Raw genomic sequence first — 17,273 nt, 5'->3', positions numbered from 1 at the left:
CCCCCCCCCCCCCCCCCACAAATTCCACGTGTTCACACCAAACCACAACTAGGGTGGGGCTGAGGCTCATCTAGAACACCCTATCTCTAGGCCTTATTCTCAGTAATAGCACAAATACCAATTTCTATATATATTTTTTTCCTATTTAAAAAAAAAACGCCGTCTGTGGGAATCGAACCCACGACCACGTGGTTAAAAGCCACGCGCTCTACCGGCTGAGCTAAGACGGCTTGACTGTGAAACAGTAAAACAAAATATTAGAAAATGCTCTAATAATGGTGGCGGGCGGTGGCGGTTTCCCGGCGGAGATAGGCGGATGTGAGTGACCCTTTCGAGAACGCAGGCAGTGTTGAAGGCGGTAATGGTTCAGTGTTGAGTCGGCTTTTGCAGACTGAGAGTGATTTTGGGTTAAAGAAGAGGATCCCCCTCAATTTCACGGCAGCTTTGAAACATCAAATCCCACTCACCTTTATTATTATTTTATTTTTCTTCTTTTTTTAAAAAAAGAAAAAAAATCGAAACCTTTTATTCTCTATTTTGTTATCGTAATAAGCAGCTTTCTCCACCGTTTAGCTTTCGTTCCAGAAAAATAGGATGGGACATGAGAGCTTTTTTGAGGCGACAATAAAGTGATGAAGAAATTGCATGGGGGATTAGATAGAAAGTGATGAAGAAGGGTTTAGATAGACGTAACGCATCACTGACAAAAGGAGGAGGGAGGAGGGAGGAGGAGTAGCAGAGAAGAAAGGTGGAGTGTCCATCAAAGTCCGTCGCCTCGGGCCGCGAAACCCGGACTACAGTCCATTCTCTTAATTCCAATTCCAATTTCATTTTCTAGGGTTTGTTTTGCTGACGTCAGAGCTTCAGAATTCCCCTTCTCGGGGGGGCCACCGCAAGGATTCCGCGATCCTCACTCTGACTCCCGGACCCGGTGGACGCTCAGGTTCCTCTGCTCTTCTTTTGCCTTATTCGCCGCCTTCAGAATTCCCATTCGCTTCCTTATCCTCCATTTCTCTCTCTCGCTGTCTCTCTTTGATTACTATTACGAATGAAAAGTAATTACATTTGAAACTAAACCCTTGATGAGAATTTTGATTGGGACAGAAGTGAATGAGTGGAATGGAGGGTGGGTGCAGGTTAAGCGCTGAAACCAAGCTTAAAGCTTTCTGCACCATTAAATGCCAAGCAACACCCACTCCCTTCCCCCCTTCCCCCCTTCCCTTTCTCTTTCTGGCGCTGCAGCAGCTCTGATCCTCAGCTGTTTCGCTCTGTCTCAATCGTCCCCTCTGCCTTTATACATATATCCAACAGTGACTAAACCAAAGTTAATGCCTGCTGTGGCTGTGGATGTGGCTGTGGCTGTGGCTGTGGTTGTGGCTGTGGTTGTGGCTTTCCCACTCCCTCCTCTATCACTCTCTTCCATATATTTACCTCTTTTCTTGCCTCTCCTTCAGCACGGCACACCCACGCCCTTCACTTCTCTCACCTTTTGGGGGCTTTTACAGAATTGGGTTTCTTTTTCTCTGTTTGTTTCTACTGAATTGGGCTCTGTTTGGCTGAGGAGCCTTGTACTTATCACTACCAGTGTATGCACTCATCTCTCTTTCACATTTCATCTTTTTATGTTTCTTTTCTGGTTTCCATGTGTTTTTATGCACAATTCTCTTGGATGTAGCACAATTTTTGGTGATGCTCTAATGGGTTCTTCCTGTTTCTATCACTGCTTTTCTCTGCTTTGTTCTTCATTACTTCATTAGTGCAGCTTCTGATCTGAAATGTAAAATGGGTCATGCTTTGATTGCTGTGTTAGTCTGTCTTTTCCCTGAAATTTGTTTCAGTTTTGTCGTCTTTTTATCATAAGTTCTTGATGTTCATCCTTTCTTAGATGCCATGAAGAGGAAGGCTGTGGGGAACTAATAAATGTGGAGCCTTCAACTCAGCTGTGAGTGTAAGTTTGTAAGGCTATTTAGTTAAAATTATCTCATGGCCACTTCCAATGGGGGATTTCTTCAAACGGATTCATCCACTCCGCCACCGTCTCTTCCTCCTTGGCTTTCGAACTCCAACGGCGGTTCTTCGCTCCGACCGCCTTCCCCATCTGTTACCTTAACGCTCTCTTCCCCCACAGTTCCAGCCTACTCTCCCATCCCTTGGCTGCAACAGCCAGAGAGAATCCCAGAAAACATGCCTCTTGTGTTGGGCAATTTGGCACCTCATATGTCAATGGCATCATGTGGTGGAAGCCTGTTTGCTTCGGAGCTTGTGGAATGCTGCCGCGAGCTGGATGAAGGGCACCGTGCTTGGGCAGCGCACAAGAAGGAAACGGCGTGGAGGTTAAGACGACAAGAGTTGCAATTGGAGTCGGAGAAGGCGTCCCGGATTCGTCAAAAGATGGAGGAGGTTGAAGGGAAAGTGAAGGCTCTTAGAGAAGAAGAGAAGGTTTGTTTGGAGAGGATTGAAGCAGAGTATAAGGAACAATTGGCAGGGTTGAGAAAGGATGCAGAGGCCAAAGAACAAAAGTTGGCTGAGCAATGGGCTGCTAAACACTCGAGCCTCACTAAGTTTCTTGAGCATATGGGTTGCAGGACTTGAATTGCTGATTCCAGTGGGAGGTGAGTTCAACTTTGGTGATTGCCTCTCAATTTCTTCATGGAAAACACTTCCTTTTTAGGTACTTTTTTGTATTTTACTTCCATTTTGTATCCATTGACATCTGAAATTATGCATCAATGTCCTCCTACACTTGCCTTGTGTTGATATATAGTGTACAAACATCTTCTTAGTCGACGTGTTTTTCAAACATGAGGCTATCGACAATACGTAACGAAACATAGCATATAATATCTGCTTATAGTAGGTTTGAGTTGTTATAAATGATTTCAGAGCTAGACATCAGGCGGTGTGCTAGCAAGGATGTTGGGCCCCGGAGTGAGAATTGTGAGATCCCACATAGTTGTATAGGGGGACGAAACATTTCTTATTAGGGTGTGGAAATCTCTTTGTAATAGACGCGTTATAAAACCGTGAGATTAACAAAGATATGTAATGAGCTAAAGCAGGCAATATCTGCTAGTGATGGACTTAAGCTCTTACAAATGATATTATAGTAAAAAATCGAGCGGTGTGCCAACAAAAATGTTGGCCTCCAAGAGGGGGTGGATCGTGAGATCTCAAGTTGGTTGGAGGGTAAAATAGGGTATAAGAACCTCTCCCTACTAGAGGTGCGTTTTAAAACCTATTATTACAATGAATATTATATATATATATATATATATATATATATATATATATTTTGTTGAATTCACCTAATTTAATTGGATAAAAACTATAGAATAAACTTATTTGAACTCCGTGGAAGAGTATGAATAGAAAATAGGACAAATAATCATTTGATTGCTTCAAGATGATGTGTACATCTATTTCTTGAAATTTATACGTAATTCATATCTCATTTACTATATTTTTTTTATTTAGAAGAACTTTAAAAAAATTAATAAAATAACAAATGGTATGAACACCAATGAGTTTACATCACAGCCACTCTCATTATGTAATTTAAAATTTATATGCATTTTAGGAGTGGCTTGTCATATTGCGTACCATCCGCATACCCCTTTTTATAAATATTGATGTATAATTTATTTAGTACCTAATCTTTTATAATACAATTTTAAACTATACCTAAAATATAATAATATTTAATGTATTGAATGATTGACCATACATTTAATAGAAAAATAAATTTTTTGACAACGGTAGCTTTTTGTCTTTTAATAATAATTTTCATACGCATCCACATGAATCGAGTATTCAAACCAGATATTTTATATGTTTTAATGTTATATGCCTAAGTATTTTTGAAATTAAAAATGAGCTCGAGATAAATTTAATTATAAATTAAGATATTATTAATCTTTGTTCATCTTCAAGTTCGAATTTGTCAAGAAAGCACAATTTGAAAAAAAGAAATCAATGCTCATCTAAATATTAAAATATTGTTTAATAATGTTTAACGAAGAGAGGGAGGGGAGAGAGTGTGTGTGGCGGCCCAGCAGGGGCACATGTGAAATGGGCCTGGGCTGTTTCCGACAACAGCATCTTATTACATTTCACCGACTTAAAGCATTGCGTGAGACAAAATATGAACTTTACTTATTTATTTTTAATTAAAAAAAAGAAAAATAGTTACGCAATCGAAGAAGATACGATCAAGATCAACCATTTCCTTCGAAGGGTTTCTGCATTTTCGTTTGTAATTTCAACAACTTTTGACGAAATTTCTTACTTATACCTACCTTTGGCGATGAACTTTTTTGTGGACGATGTTCGATTTTCTATACGCTGATCGCGGTTCTGAAATTTGGTGAAACAGTCCACTATTGGGAGCGCAGAGGGATCAAGAGGATAATCTCAGTGTTGAAATTCACCGCTCCTTGATTGAATGATCGAGACGGGACCAATTAGAGGATTGAATTTTAGGTTTCGGATTTCTTGTCCAGTAGTTGTTGGTTGGAGTTGAAACCTGGGGAGTGCAACCTCTCGGCTACGGCGCTGTTTGTGTTGCGCTGACTGTTTTGTGCCATATTGGCGCTCCCGGAGAATGGACGACATGGATATTGGTTCCCCTTCTGAATCTGCGCCACTTAAGCCGCGTGATCGAATTCTGCGGGTATGCGATTTTCTTTTCCCGTTCCTATTTGTACATTTCATTTCAAATTCGGTGTTGATTCAGGTAAGGACGTTCTTTCTAATCCCATATACTTTGCTGCCCATCCTGCAATCAGTTGCTGTTAGTGTTCTTGTTCATGGAGGAAATAGGTGTATTTGTCTGTCGTTGTCTTTACTTTGTAGATGCGTTTATCCTATTCTGTTATTGAATTTTCTGTTCAATTTCGACTTGGAATTGAGATAGTGTGTTGCCTCGATCAAACTCTGATTATCATCGGTTTACTTGTTTATAACTCTGATTCCCTTGTTTGTCAGCGACTAGCTGTACTTGGAGTTCCTGATGAGCTATTGGATCAACTTTTTCGTGGTTTAGTTTCTTTTGTCAAGGACAACAAGTTTCTGATACCGCAGCTGGTGTCTGCAATTTTGCCTACTGATGTCGAAGTGGTAGAAGTTATACGAGATGCTAAAGCAGGGTCTAAAAAATCTCTGACGGGCCCAACCATGAAAACTCAATTCCGTGAAAGCATGATGTGGTTACAGTGGTTGATGTTTGAAGGTGAACCAGCTTATGCTCTGAAGAATCTGTCAAAAATGAGTATTGGCCAGCGTGGTGTATGTGGTGCTGTTTGGGGCCACAATGATATAGCTTATAGGTGCCGCACTTGTGAACATGACCCAACTTGTGCAATTTGTGTCCCTTGCTTTCAGAGTGGAAACCACCAGGACCACGATTACTCCATAATTTATACAGGTGGCGGTTGCTGTGATTGTGGTGATGCGACAGCATGGAAGCGGGAAGGGTTTTGCTCAAAGCATAAAGGTGCAGAACAGATACAACCTCTTCCAGAGGAATTTGTTAAATCCGTAGGGCCTATACTTGATGCACTCTTCACTTCTTGGAAAAACAAACTCTTATCTGCCGAAGATATTAGCGTGGAAGACCCTAAATTGAGTGACCGTGTTACAGAGCATAAAAAGGTTGCAAATGAGTTAACATTTGCTGTTGTTGAGATGCTTTTGGACTTTTGCAAATACAGTGAAAGTTTACTCAGCTTTGTTTCGAAGAGGGTGATTTCTTCGGCTGGCTTATTGGATATTTTGGTGAGGTTAGAGAGGCTTTTAAATGATAGCGTAGTGAAGAAAGTCCACGAGTTACTTCTAAAATTGCTGGGAGAACCTATATTCAAATACGAATTTGCAAAAGTTTTTTTGAATTATTATCCTACTGTTATCAGTGAAGCGATAGAAGACAGCAGTGACCACGCTCTTAAGAAGTATCCACTATTGTCAACTTTCTCAGTTCAAATATTCACAGTTCCAACACTTACTCCTCGTTTGGTGGAGGAAATGAACTTATTGTCCATCCTCTTGGGATGCTTAGAAGATATTTTCATTTCCTGCGTAAGTGAAGATGGTCGCCTGCAGGTAAAGCATCCTTTCTTATTTTCAACTCTGTGCACTTGGTCAATTGTTATGCTGTTCTTCATTCATTAAATGTGTTCTTAGTAGAAGATAGAAACGTGTAATGTTCACACATATAGACAGGCAATGAAATACAAATGACCTTTGTAATGTTATAATGAAGTCATTGACAAATATCCCCCTTACAGGCTTCGTGTGTTCATTATAATAATTTTCAATTAGTACTCTTTTTGGCATAGTTCTGCTTATTTGCTTTCTTGTGATTTTTATTTTCTCATTTATAGGTTATAAAGTGGAGTAATTTGTATGAAACCACCATTCGTGTAGTTGAAGATGTTAGATTTGTTATGAGCCATGCTGTAGTGCCCAGATATGTAATCTATGAGCAGCAGGATATCCTAAGAACTTGGTTGAGACTGCTGACTTTTGTGCAAGGAATGGATCCTCAGAAGAGAGAAACAGGCCTCCACATAGAAGAAGAAAATGAAAATGTCCATTTACCTTTTGGTTTAGATCACTCTGTTGCTAATATTCATTCTCTATTGGTGAAGGAAGCATTTTCTCCTGCTAATAGTAGTAGTCGTGAAGATACAGCTGATGCAATGTCCTTCCAAACGTACAAGCAGAATGTGGATGATATAGATAATGTTAGGCACGCTAAAGTAGGACGTTTATCACAGGAAACTGCTGCATGTAATGTATTGGGAAAGGGTAGTAGATCCACATCTGCATCAAGAGTTGATGAAGTTTGTCTAGATAAAATTTCACCAACTATTATGTGGCTGACTTACGAGTGCTTGAAGATTATTGATAGTTGGTTGGCAACTGAAAGTACTTATGGAAGCATTCCAAATATGCTTGATGATAGCATCAGCCTGTCTCCTAGTTGCAAATCTTATTCATTGAGAAAAACATCTGCCCCATCCAAGATGGAGAAGGGTAAATTTATTTTTGAGAAGCTTGCTAAAAGAAGCAAATACCATATTAGGCAATATTCCTCACGTATGTACAGTGGCCTTCAAATGAGTATTGACAATGAGCATGGTATAAGTTGTGGGGAGGACAGCCAATTGATGGATGTGACCAATGATACAGTTACTGATGAGGACTATGCCATGGAGGTTGATGCACTACATTCTCTAAGCTCATCTGCATGGCCAAACATTGTTTATGATGTCAGTTCCCAGGACATATCTATTCACATTCCATTACATCGGCTGCTTTCCTTGCTTTTACAGAAGGCATTGGGAAGCTGTTTTAGTGAATCTGTGGTGCTAAGTGCAACAGGTGCTAGTTCCTCAAATTTGTCATCTGAATATATGGACTTCTTTAAAAGTGTTCTTACAGACTGTCACCCGTACGGTTTTTCTTCATTTGTTATGGAGCATCCTCTACGCATTAAAGTTTTTTGTGCTGAGGTTAATGCTGGAATGTGGCGGAGGAATGGAGATGCAGCACTATTGTCTTGTGAGTTGTATCGATCGATCCGCTGGTAAGTTAACTCTTGGGGAACAAAGGACTTATGTTCTATCTTCTTATTTTGGTATGCTATATGGAAACTTGCTGCTATTTCAATGGCTCTGTAACAGGTCAGAACAATGTCTGGAGCTTGATCTCTTTCTGCTGCAGTGTTGTGCGGCTATGGCTCCACCTGATCTTTATGTCAGTAGAATTATAGAACGCTTCCGGCTGTCAGACTATATTTCCCTAAATGTTGAACGCCCTAGTGAGTATGTACTCATCTATTACTTTGACTTGGAACTTATTGTTCTTTTAAAATAGGGTGCTACTTAAACCCTTGTTTAATGCAGCTAGGAATCATTCATTATAGTATCTATATAAAATATATATATTTTGTAAAGAAACCAAATTTTTTGTTGAATCATTGAAAAGTTACAATAAACATGAATTCAAATGAAACCTTAGTATATTCAAGGATACAAAAATAGGGACCCTCCTTTTCCTAATTTTCACACTCTACACTGACATCCCTTTATATCGTTCATTTGGATTTTTTTGCAAGTATCTTTCTTTTGGATTGGAGTCCTTTATTATAGTTGAAATCTCCTTTCTTGGACTTAGTTGTTTTTGTGTTTAAAAAAACTCCATTTATAAAGCTGACATTTAGGCAGATTATAATACATTTGACAAGAATCAGTTACCATAGATGTGATAATTATTTGAGACAGCACAACACATCACGAAAGTGTTAAAGAAAAAGATGGGGTAATTTTTACTATTTGACAAATTATGCAGGTTTTGATAATTATATTTGAAACAAATATATTTAATGGTTGGGAGAGAGCTTGCAACCACGTTTAACTAGATATACTATACAATTACCCCTTTCATAAAGAATTGTTTTGTTCTTAAAATTTTCGTACGAAGTATAAAACACTGTTCTGCAGGTATGAGCCTACTTTAGTGCAAGAGATGCTCACATTGATCATTCAAATAGTCAATGAAAGGAGGTTTTGCGGACTTACAGTAGCAGAAAGCTTGAAGAGAGAGTTGATTTACAAGTTAGCAATCGGAGATGCTACTCATAGTCAACTGGTGAAAGCACTCCCTCGTGATCTTTCCAAGTGTCATCAGCTGCAGGAAATTTTGGATACAATTGCTGTCTATTCCAATCCCTCTGGATTTAATCAGGTTATGCCCCTCACCAGTTTGGGTTATCTGTTGCATACATATGTTCATTATTATTTCCTAAGACCTAAATATGTTTCAGGGAATGTATTCCTTACATTGGAAGTATTGGAAAGAATTGGATCTGTACCACCCTCGTTGGAGTTTACGAGATCTGCAGGTTGCTGAAGAACGATATTTGAGGTCATGTAGTGTCTCTGCTTTGACCTCACAGCTGCCTAAATGGACTAAAACCTATCCCCCTTTTAAAGGATTGGCTAGAATAGCTACTTGTAAAACAGTCCTTCAATTTGTTCGCGCTGTGCTGTTTTATTCTGTTTTTACTGAGAAATCAACTAAATCACGGGCTCCAGATAGTGTCCTGTTAAGTGCTCTGCACTTGCTAGCATTGGCATTGGATATTTGCTTTCAGCAAAAGGAATCGAGTGATCAATCATTTTATGGTCCAGATTCTATTCCCTTGCTTCTTTTTGCTGCTGAAGAAATTGATGAGGGTTTGGCATATGGTTTCGGCAGACAAAGCTTGTTATCTCTTCTTATTCTATTAATGAAAATGCACAAGAAGGAAGGGCGAGAAAACTTTTTGGAGGCTGGAAGTTGCAACCTATCCTCTCTGGTTGAAAGCTTGTTGAAGAAATTTTCAGAGGTTGATTCTCATTGTATGGGCAAAGTCCAGCAACTTGCGCCTGAAATTCTTGGTTACTTGTCAGAATCTTTGCCTAGTAGTAATACTAATAGACCGAGCAGAAGTTCTGATAGTGAGAAGCGGAAGGCAAAGGCTCGAGAGAGACAGGCTGCCATATTGGTAAGATGTCTTCCTTCTTTTTGAGTAAGTACCTTTTTTTGTTTATTTCTATCATTTTCTTCCAAGGAAGAATGTTGTTTTTCATTTGATAGATAACTCTTTTGCATTTGGAAGGCTTTCTTTTTATTCTGATCTTGTAAGGGTTAGATTGAAGTTAAAGTTCCTACGTATATTGTAAATTCATTGCGCTTTTATGGTATAAGAGGTGTTATCTACCTTGGTAAACTTTGGCTGCATTCACACATGGCGATGATGTTTATTCTGCCTTTGTTACTAAACGAACTTCGGCTTAATACCTTACTTTCCTGGGTGGTTTGTCTGTAGGAAAAAATGAGAGCCGAGCAATCAAAATTTTTGGCCAGTGTTGATGCTTCTGTGGATGATGATGATCCAGAATTTGGGCAAGAGTCTGAGAAGCCCGACGTCAGTGTTAGTGCCGAACAGTCTGAAACTGTTTGCTCGCTTTGCCATGATTCGAGTTCCAGCGTGCCTATTTCTTTTCTGACTCTTTTGCAGGTATGTGATCGGCTGTTTGCATTTTCTATTAACTTCATTTTATTTCTCCATTTTGGTTTCTTTTGTGTAATTGAATTCATCCTTTACAGATTCCTGGTTCTGATTTTAAAATTTGTCTTTCTTAAACTAGAAATCAAAGCTTGTGAGTTTAATTGATCGAGGTGTCGTGTCATGGGATCAACCTTACTGGAGAGATGAACATGCCTCAACAATGTCAAAAAGAAACCTTGATCAATCAGGACTAAGCACGTCCTCTGCAAGTTCAGGAGGGATTTCGTCTCTGCAGTTAACAGAGCTCATTCAGAATGCAGTAAAAGAATATGCCAATCATGGACTTCCTGGGGAAGTTGGCGCTTTTCTGGATTTTGTCAAGTCTCATTTTCCTCCTTTACGAAACAGTCAAGTGCCTAGTACATCAAATGATAAAGGAGAAAAGATAATAATCAGCTTTGATACATTGGAAGAAGATATTTATTTGTCTGTTAAAAAAGAAATGCACGATAGTCTGCATTCTAAATTCTATGGGGATGAAAATTTTTCTAAAGTTGTAAGAGGAGAAGATTCCATGTCTGTGCTGCATGTGAAATATATAGCTGCTCTATCAAGAGAGCTGGCAGAAAATCATTCAACTTCTGTAAGCGCTCATAATGTTCACACACTGGTAGAACATTTGCAGCCTACTGCATTTAATGAAATTGGTCCTACAGACTGTGATGGAATTTATCTTTCTTCTTGTGGGCATGCTGTGCATCAAGGATGTCTTGATCGATACTTATCTTCACTGAAGGAAAGGTATCCTTTCTACATTAATTCATTTTTGTTCTTCATTCATCAATGAAATTCTTTGTTTCTTCTTCTTCAAAAGAAAAAAAAAATCCCTTTTGCTCACAGCAGATGGTTTTTTTTTATTGTGATTGTCTTTCGTTGCAGTTTATGGATTTAGAAAATCGTTTTATTGTGTGTGGCCAACCTTCAATACTATATAATCTGATGTTTTTTTTTTTAATTATTTGTTTACCCTATTCCAGGATTTTATTCTTTAGAGCTTTAGTTTCAATTTATAAATCTGATTTTTTGTCGCATTATAGAGCAGAGGTGCAGAAGTAGGAAAAGCTAGTAGTAAGAAAAGGGAACTTGTGGCAATTTGTGAATTCCTGTCTGTGGGAAGATGAAAGTGATAGTTAAAGTTAAGTGGATCGAGAATTGAATTATCCTCGAGGTAGACCATGGTACACCCTGGTTGTATATGGTTGTGTTTGGTCATCCCCTAGGGTTTGGTATTGAGAGGATTGTAATACCAAATATGGCATCTGCTTGAAGTTCTAAAATAGTGATAGCTGATAACAGTGCTTTTAGTACATTTGTTTTTTTTTTTTCCTTTTATTTCTGGAGACTGGGGGTATTGCTTACAATGGCAAAGAGGCTTCTGTCTGATGTAGTTCACTGTGTTTTTGTGTTAGGCCCTCTATTGTTAATACTTATGCTAGAAGGGGCAATAAGGGAATTAACCAGGGGGCCAACTGTTAGTGAGACGTGGGGAGTTCGTTAGTACATCTGTTAGGGCCGGGGTATTAGTAGTATATGTTGCCTGTCTGTTTACTTTTTCTTATCACGTAGTTTTAATAGAACAGTAGTTCTAGGGCTTGGGTGAGTTTACCGGCTCTCTCGAACTTGCTGGGTGTTATTGTTCACATTTTGATGTTGTAATCATGATATTGTAACTTTTTGTGAGTCAAATTAAATGCAAGGAAACATCCGTACATTTTGCTGTCTTTATTTACTAGTGCTCGGGAGTTATTAAGGCAAGGTTTGAAGGAGGACTTTGTCATACTCTTCCACTGATATATAGTTAGAAATAGGGCATTGTAATGGCGTTACTTGAACAGGATCCGTTCTATAGGTTGTACTACTCTATCCCCAAGTTGAATTAAGACATCGTTAGTTGTATGTGTAAGTGCAAGATGTACCTATTTTCTTAGACTGCTTGTTGGTACACTTTGCTTCTTTATGTTCCAATATGTTTTAATGCCAAACATATGTTCTTTCCTTGTGCTTTCAGGTTTGCTCGAAGAATTGTATTTGAAGGAGGGCATATAGTTGATCCTGAGCAGGTATATGTATCTCTCCTTTAGTTCTTCATTTCGCATTTTCTTAGAATAAAGAACCATAAATTTTAATTAACATAATCATAGGATCAATCACCTTAACCAGAAGTTCAATGCCCCAGCTTAATCCAAAACTTGGTACTTCAATCACCTGACCAGAGAATCATCTCAATCAAAACTCAGGAATTTTGTGGTTTATATATATATATATTCTATATATATGTGTGCTAATTTAGGAAAATTTGTTTCACGTAACAGGGAGAATTCTTGTGCCCAGTGTGTAGACGTCTTGCAAATTGCACTTTGCCTGCATATCCTAGGGAATCTCAAAACATTTGGAACCCGGCGACGAGTTCAGTTGGGAGTTTGTCACGGGTTTCAGGTCATCTTAACAAATCAACTGAAAGAGGGAATCCACTTTATATTCAGCAAGCAGTGACTCTCCTGCAATCCGCAGCTAAGGCTGTTGGGAGGAATAAAGTGCTTAAAGATATTTCTGTACATGGACATAGAAAAGTGAGTCATGATCTTGAAGTTGTATCCCTTGTTCTGTCTAAGATGTATTTTTCTGAGAAACAGGATAAGTTAATAAGCTCCTCGAGGATTAATCCATCAATTCTTATGTGGGACATGCTCAAGTATTCCCTCATATCAATGGAAATTGCTGCCCGTAGTAAGACTGATATGAACCCCAATATTGGCCTGAATACGTTGTATAAGGAGCTTAAAACTTCTGGTGGTTTTGTATTGTCTTTATTGCTAAAAGTGATACAACGCGTTAAATGTGAGGATTCTCTCCTTTTGCTTCAAAGATTTTGTGGTATTCAAAGGTTTGCAGATTCCATCTGCTCTGGGATGTCCAATGAAAATGCTAGCGACTCATGTGGACGAGGTACAACTCAGGGGCTTAAAAGCATCTTTATCTTTTTGGGTTATTTTTGGCACTCCTTTATTGGATTTTATTGTATCACCGTCTTTGACTTCGTTCTCTGTAGTGTGCACTTCAGGGACTGAGTTGAATGAACACTTAGAATCTTGTTGAATTTTTCCAAATGTCCATCCATGTTCTGTTTAGGACAAGTTTTTTATGAACTAACTGTCGAGGATATTAGATATGATGCCTCTTTATTCACGGGCATGAACTTTCAATAAATGCTAAGATAGATTCCCATCTGAAATTCTTTCGTGGAGTTTTTCTATATATATCTTCCACTCTTCAACTTATAGTTTTCTGATTGATGCTATTGCAGGTATCCTCCACATCTTGACCAGCCTTCGTGTGGAATTGCCACAATTTGATATCCAGTTCTTGAGCCGAGGATCTGATCCTGTTCTTGCCCATGACCCATTTGCATCGTTGATGTGGGTTCTCTTTTGTCTTCCTTTCCCCTTTTTATCGTGTAGGGAATCCTTGCTTTCCCTTGTGCATATCTTCTACCTAGTTTCTGTGGCCCAGGTATGTTTGAAGCATTTAAAGTTTCAATGCTGATTATGTTTTGCCAAATCTAGATTTGTAATTTTGAAATATTCTTTACAGGCTATAATCTCGTCTTTCATCAAGTCTCAATGCAAGGTAGATGAGTTGGGCTTTAGCGATTCCTTGGTTGCTGATATTTGCAAAATTATGGAAGAATCTGAATATGCGCGACAGTATTTTGTTTCAAATTACACAGAGCCGTCTTGTAATGTTAAGGACATGATACGTAGCTTGACTTTCCCTTATCTTCGGAGATGTGCACTACTTCTAAAACTACTAAATTCCTGTGCACTAGTGCCAATTTTTGATGGAGAGACTGCTTTAGAAACATATCTTGCCGGTAACAATATGATTGACAACAACACACTGGAACTCAACGAAATTGAGAAGCTTGAGAAAATGTTCGAAATTCTTCCATTGGATATTGTTTTTAAGGATGGAACCTCACGGGCACTTGTTTCGAAGTGGTTTTGTCATTTTAATAAAGAATTTGAGTTGCAGAGGTCTAAAAACATAAAGCACTGCACACCTGCAGTACCTTTTCAATTAATTCGTCTGCCTCATGTTTACCACGATTTATTGCAGAGGTGTGTTCGACTTTCTATTCAATTTCTCTCTTTTATTTATTCTGTTGTTATATTGAAGTGGGAATGATCGAATTTTCTGCTTCGACAGGTACATAAAAAAGCGATGCCCTGACTGCAAACACGTTATTGATGATCCTGCATTATGCCTGCTATGTGGTAGACTGTGCTCCCCAAGCTGGAAATCCTGTTGCAGGTCTTTTTGCCTTCCAAAAATAGTTTTACTTTCAAAATTGGCTTAGAAGGATCGATGTTTGTTTTCATAAGAAAAAGAATTATTCTGTGCTTTTGCTGTTAGCTATGAAGTTTTGAAAGTTAATTATGTTTGTCTCAAGGGAAAGTGGATGCCAAGCTCATGCAAATATCTGTGCTGCTGGCACTGGTGTGTTTTTGCTGATTAGGGTGCGTCGTCCTTTAACCTTGTGTTCAGGGATCCTTCTGTTTTACATATTTTTTACTCGACAATGGGATCAACTAAATAAGATTCTGCTTTATTTTGACAGAGGACCACGATTTTACTGCAGAGATCTGCACGTCAGGCTCCTTGGCCATCTCCTTATTTGGATGCTTTTGGTGAGGAGGTATATTGTCATCTTTATCAATTGTTATTTACTTGATTATTTGATTGCTTTATGGTCCAAGTACGCATTTTCTCTGTATGTCATGTTATCTTGAAACATATGAAACCAAACGACTCTATATTGCAGTTATCGAGGATTTTATCCTTTTTCAATTGCAAATTATGATGGGTTGTTGATGAAACTTCTCCTTTGTCATTTTATATAAGTATTGTATAGCATTCTTTTTGGTCATATTCATATTCCGCTGTAATCTCTAGTTTCCTTCCTTGCTGCAGGATATTGAAATGCGTCGGGGAAAGCCATTGTATTTGAATGAAGAGCGTTACGCTGCCCTTTCATATATGGTGAAGAAAACGAACTTTCTTTATGTTTTCCCCCTGCCATGACATTTGTTCCCTCCCTCGTTTTACGTGAAGAAGTTTTCTCTTCTTTGAATATTTGAAGTGAGGCCTCTGATAAATTATAAAAATTAGCTATTGACCCCTAAAGACATAGCTACCTATCTATGTGAGAGACCAGTTCTATGACATTTCCATATTTGGTTTTTCGTTTCTCGGTTCTCATAACTATTTCTTGTTTACTTTTGTTCAATGAGATACAAAAACAAAAACATATCTCGTTATTTTTACCTTGTAGTTCACTTTTTCATTTGATAGTGTTCCTTTGACTTCAAACTTAGTGAACTTGTGGAGGCAGATAGTTTCTATATTTAATTAAAATTAGAATCGTAACCATAGAAAATTGAGTATTGAATAAAAATGTTTGAATCATTCTTCTTCGTAGATTAACTTCTTTTTTTTTTTTTTTTTTAGGTTGCTTGTCATGGCCTTGATCGAAGTTCAAAGGTTCTAGGCCAGACTACAATTGGGTCCATCTTCATGATTTAATCTGGAGTATACTTTGAGGCGACTCCTTCGGCCACTGACCATGGTTCAGATTTTGCACTTACCTGTTATAGTTCATGCTGAGTTCCTTGTCCTAGTTTGCCTAGCAGCGAAGTATTCTACACCATGGAGGCATTGATAGGGATGTCGAATACAGGTATGATGAACATGGAAACCCCTATATACCTCTGATGTAGAATAAATATCTATTTGTATAGAATTTTAGTTGTATATGTTGTATAGCCTTTCTGGTTTTCATGAATCACCATTGTGTACTTTAATCTTTATTTTGAAAAATGATATTTATCTATTCTTTTTAACAAATTCTCTCTTGTTTGTTATCAATCAACATATAAAAATCCATCTCCGTGTACCAATGTCTACGCCTATCCTATTTGTCACAGTTTTCATATCAATTCTAGAAGGGCTGTAAAGGAGGGATTAATGAGCTTTTTAAGTTCAGGCATGATGAGTAAGCCTTTGCGTTCCAATGTAAATTCTCTGCTACAATGTTGACTGTGTTGCTATGCTGCTCTGCTCTGTCATCAATTCCGACTTGTCTTCCCTTCATTTGAGAGATTTTTCTTCTAAAGCAGTATTATTCTGGACATGTATTCATGTTTTAGGTTGTGTAGTTATTGGTTTTCAAGAATCCGTACTCCTACAGAACGAATTCTCGTGCACAAGTCTTTTCAGAGGTGAGAAATGGCCCTTTGTTTTCATGTGTTGCAGTCGGTAGCCAGTGGCCCAGAGGATATCAAAGATGCATCATCACCTTTCAATGTGCAGTGTGTTGGAAGTATTTCTGAAGTTGACGTGTGTAAAGTGCGCTTGTACATAGGGAGGTTGCCCGGTATGGTAATTTAGTGGCAAAGCATTGTTTTGGAGTTGCCTTCATTTCTGAATCAAGGCCGTTGGCATCTTTCTATTTGGAGGGTGGAGATGGGAGTGGTGGCCATTTTGTTCTGTCAAATCTGGCCGTATGAATTTGCAATCAGTTTGTGCAATTATAATGGAGAGGTTTAGATCCCCAAAAAGGGAAAACTGAATTGTTCTGCCCGTTTTTATTTGTTTGAAGTTCAAACCCATCGTTAGAAATCAGCACAATGAATCTTCTTTAAGTACATAGGGAAAGTAGAAGGGGAGCTTATTGTGCATTTCTAGTCCACTCAATTTTTTATTTGTTAATCTTCATTGTAAAATATCAACATTCACTCTTTTATATTTTTCCTTTCTTTGAACTCTTTATCACATATCTCCAACTCGATCCATCTGTTCCCAATGTCTTCCGTGTCATCCTCCTCCTCTTTAATTGGAGAATGGGTTTCTTTGAACTATTGTTGATTTTTTTACGCTCAGTGTTTTAGAGTAGAGATTTAATTCTCTAATTTCAATTGATTTCTATTTTTTACGCTCAGAGTTAACAGTGTGTAAGTGGAGATTTAATTCTCCGATCTTTTACTCTGACAATTGATTTCTATCGTGAAGTATACTACAAAATATGTAATCTTAGTTGGGTGAAAGACTCCATATCCAAAACAAAGAATAGCTTTAGGTTTTGCAGGTTTCAATATCTCAA

At 38.3% G+C, this 17,273-nt stretch overlaps 2 protein-coding genes and 1 non-coding gene across 6 annotated transcripts; 2 read left to right on the top strand and 1 right to left on the bottom strand.

The window, feature by feature from the left end:
• Positions 1-157: 157 nt before the first annotated feature.
• Positions 158-230, bottom strand: TRNAK-UUU. Its single transcript has one exon. It is a non-coding gene; the product is annotated as a tRNA-Lys (tRNA).
• A 299-nt stretch (positions 231-529) lies between these two features.
• LOC111441895 (transcription factor AS1-like) lies at positions 530-2,782 on the top strand. Its single transcript, XM_023079087.1, has 2 exons — positions 530-1,586; positions 1,886-2,782. The coding sequence occupies exon 2, from the start codon at positions 1,984-1,986 to the stop codon at positions 2,590-2,592; it is 609 nt and encodes a 202-aa protein (XP_022934855.1). The 5' UTR covers positions 530-1,586; positions 1,886-1,983; the 3' UTR covers positions 2,593-2,782.
• Positions 2,783-4,156: 1,374 nt separating this feature from the next.
• LOC111441880 (E3 ubiquitin-protein ligase PRT6) lies at positions 4,157-16,949 on the top strand. 4 transcript variants are annotated; one of them, XM_023079063.1, is made up of 19 exons: positions 4,157-4,669; positions 4,984-6,096; positions 6,378-7,585; positions 7,683-7,823; positions 8,502-8,745; positions 8,825-9,547; positions 9,872-10,063; positions 10,194-10,855; positions 12,123-12,174; positions 12,427-13,060; positions 13,419-13,624; positions 13,706-14,232; positions 14,321-14,425; positions 14,565-14,631; positions 14,733-14,810; positions 15,086-15,154; positions 15,623-15,851; positions 16,099-16,166; positions 16,321-16,949. In XM_023079063.1, the coding sequence occupies exons 1-17, from the start codon at positions 4,601-4,603 to the stop codon at positions 15,695-15,697; spliced, it is 6,165 nt and encodes a 2,054-aa protein (XP_022934831.1). In that variant the 5' UTR covers positions 4,157-4,600; the 3' UTR covers positions 15,698-15,851; positions 16,099-16,166; positions 16,321-16,949. The 4 variants fall into 4 exon arrangements, with proteins under 4 accessions (XP_022934831.1, XP_022934830.1, XP_022934832.1 ...); XM_023079062.1 differs by having other exon boundaries at positions 16,099-16,186; XM_023079064.1 differs by lacking the exon at positions 16,099-16,166.
• The last annotated feature ends 324 nt before the right edge of the window (positions 16,950-17,273 follow it).

The sequence above is a fragment of the Cucurbita moschata genome, unplaced genomic scaffold (genome assembly GCF_002738365.1).
Source record: "Cucurbita moschata cultivar Rifu unplaced genomic scaffold, Cmos_1.0 Cmo_Scf00004, whole genome shotgun sequence".
NCBI classification, from domain to species: Eukaryota; Viridiplantae; Streptophyta; class Magnoliopsida; order Cucurbitales; family Cucurbitaceae; genus Cucurbita; species Cucurbita moschata.
The sequence above is the reverse complement of the archived record's forward strand: the minus strand, read 5'-3'. Positions and strand labels throughout refer to the sequence as shown.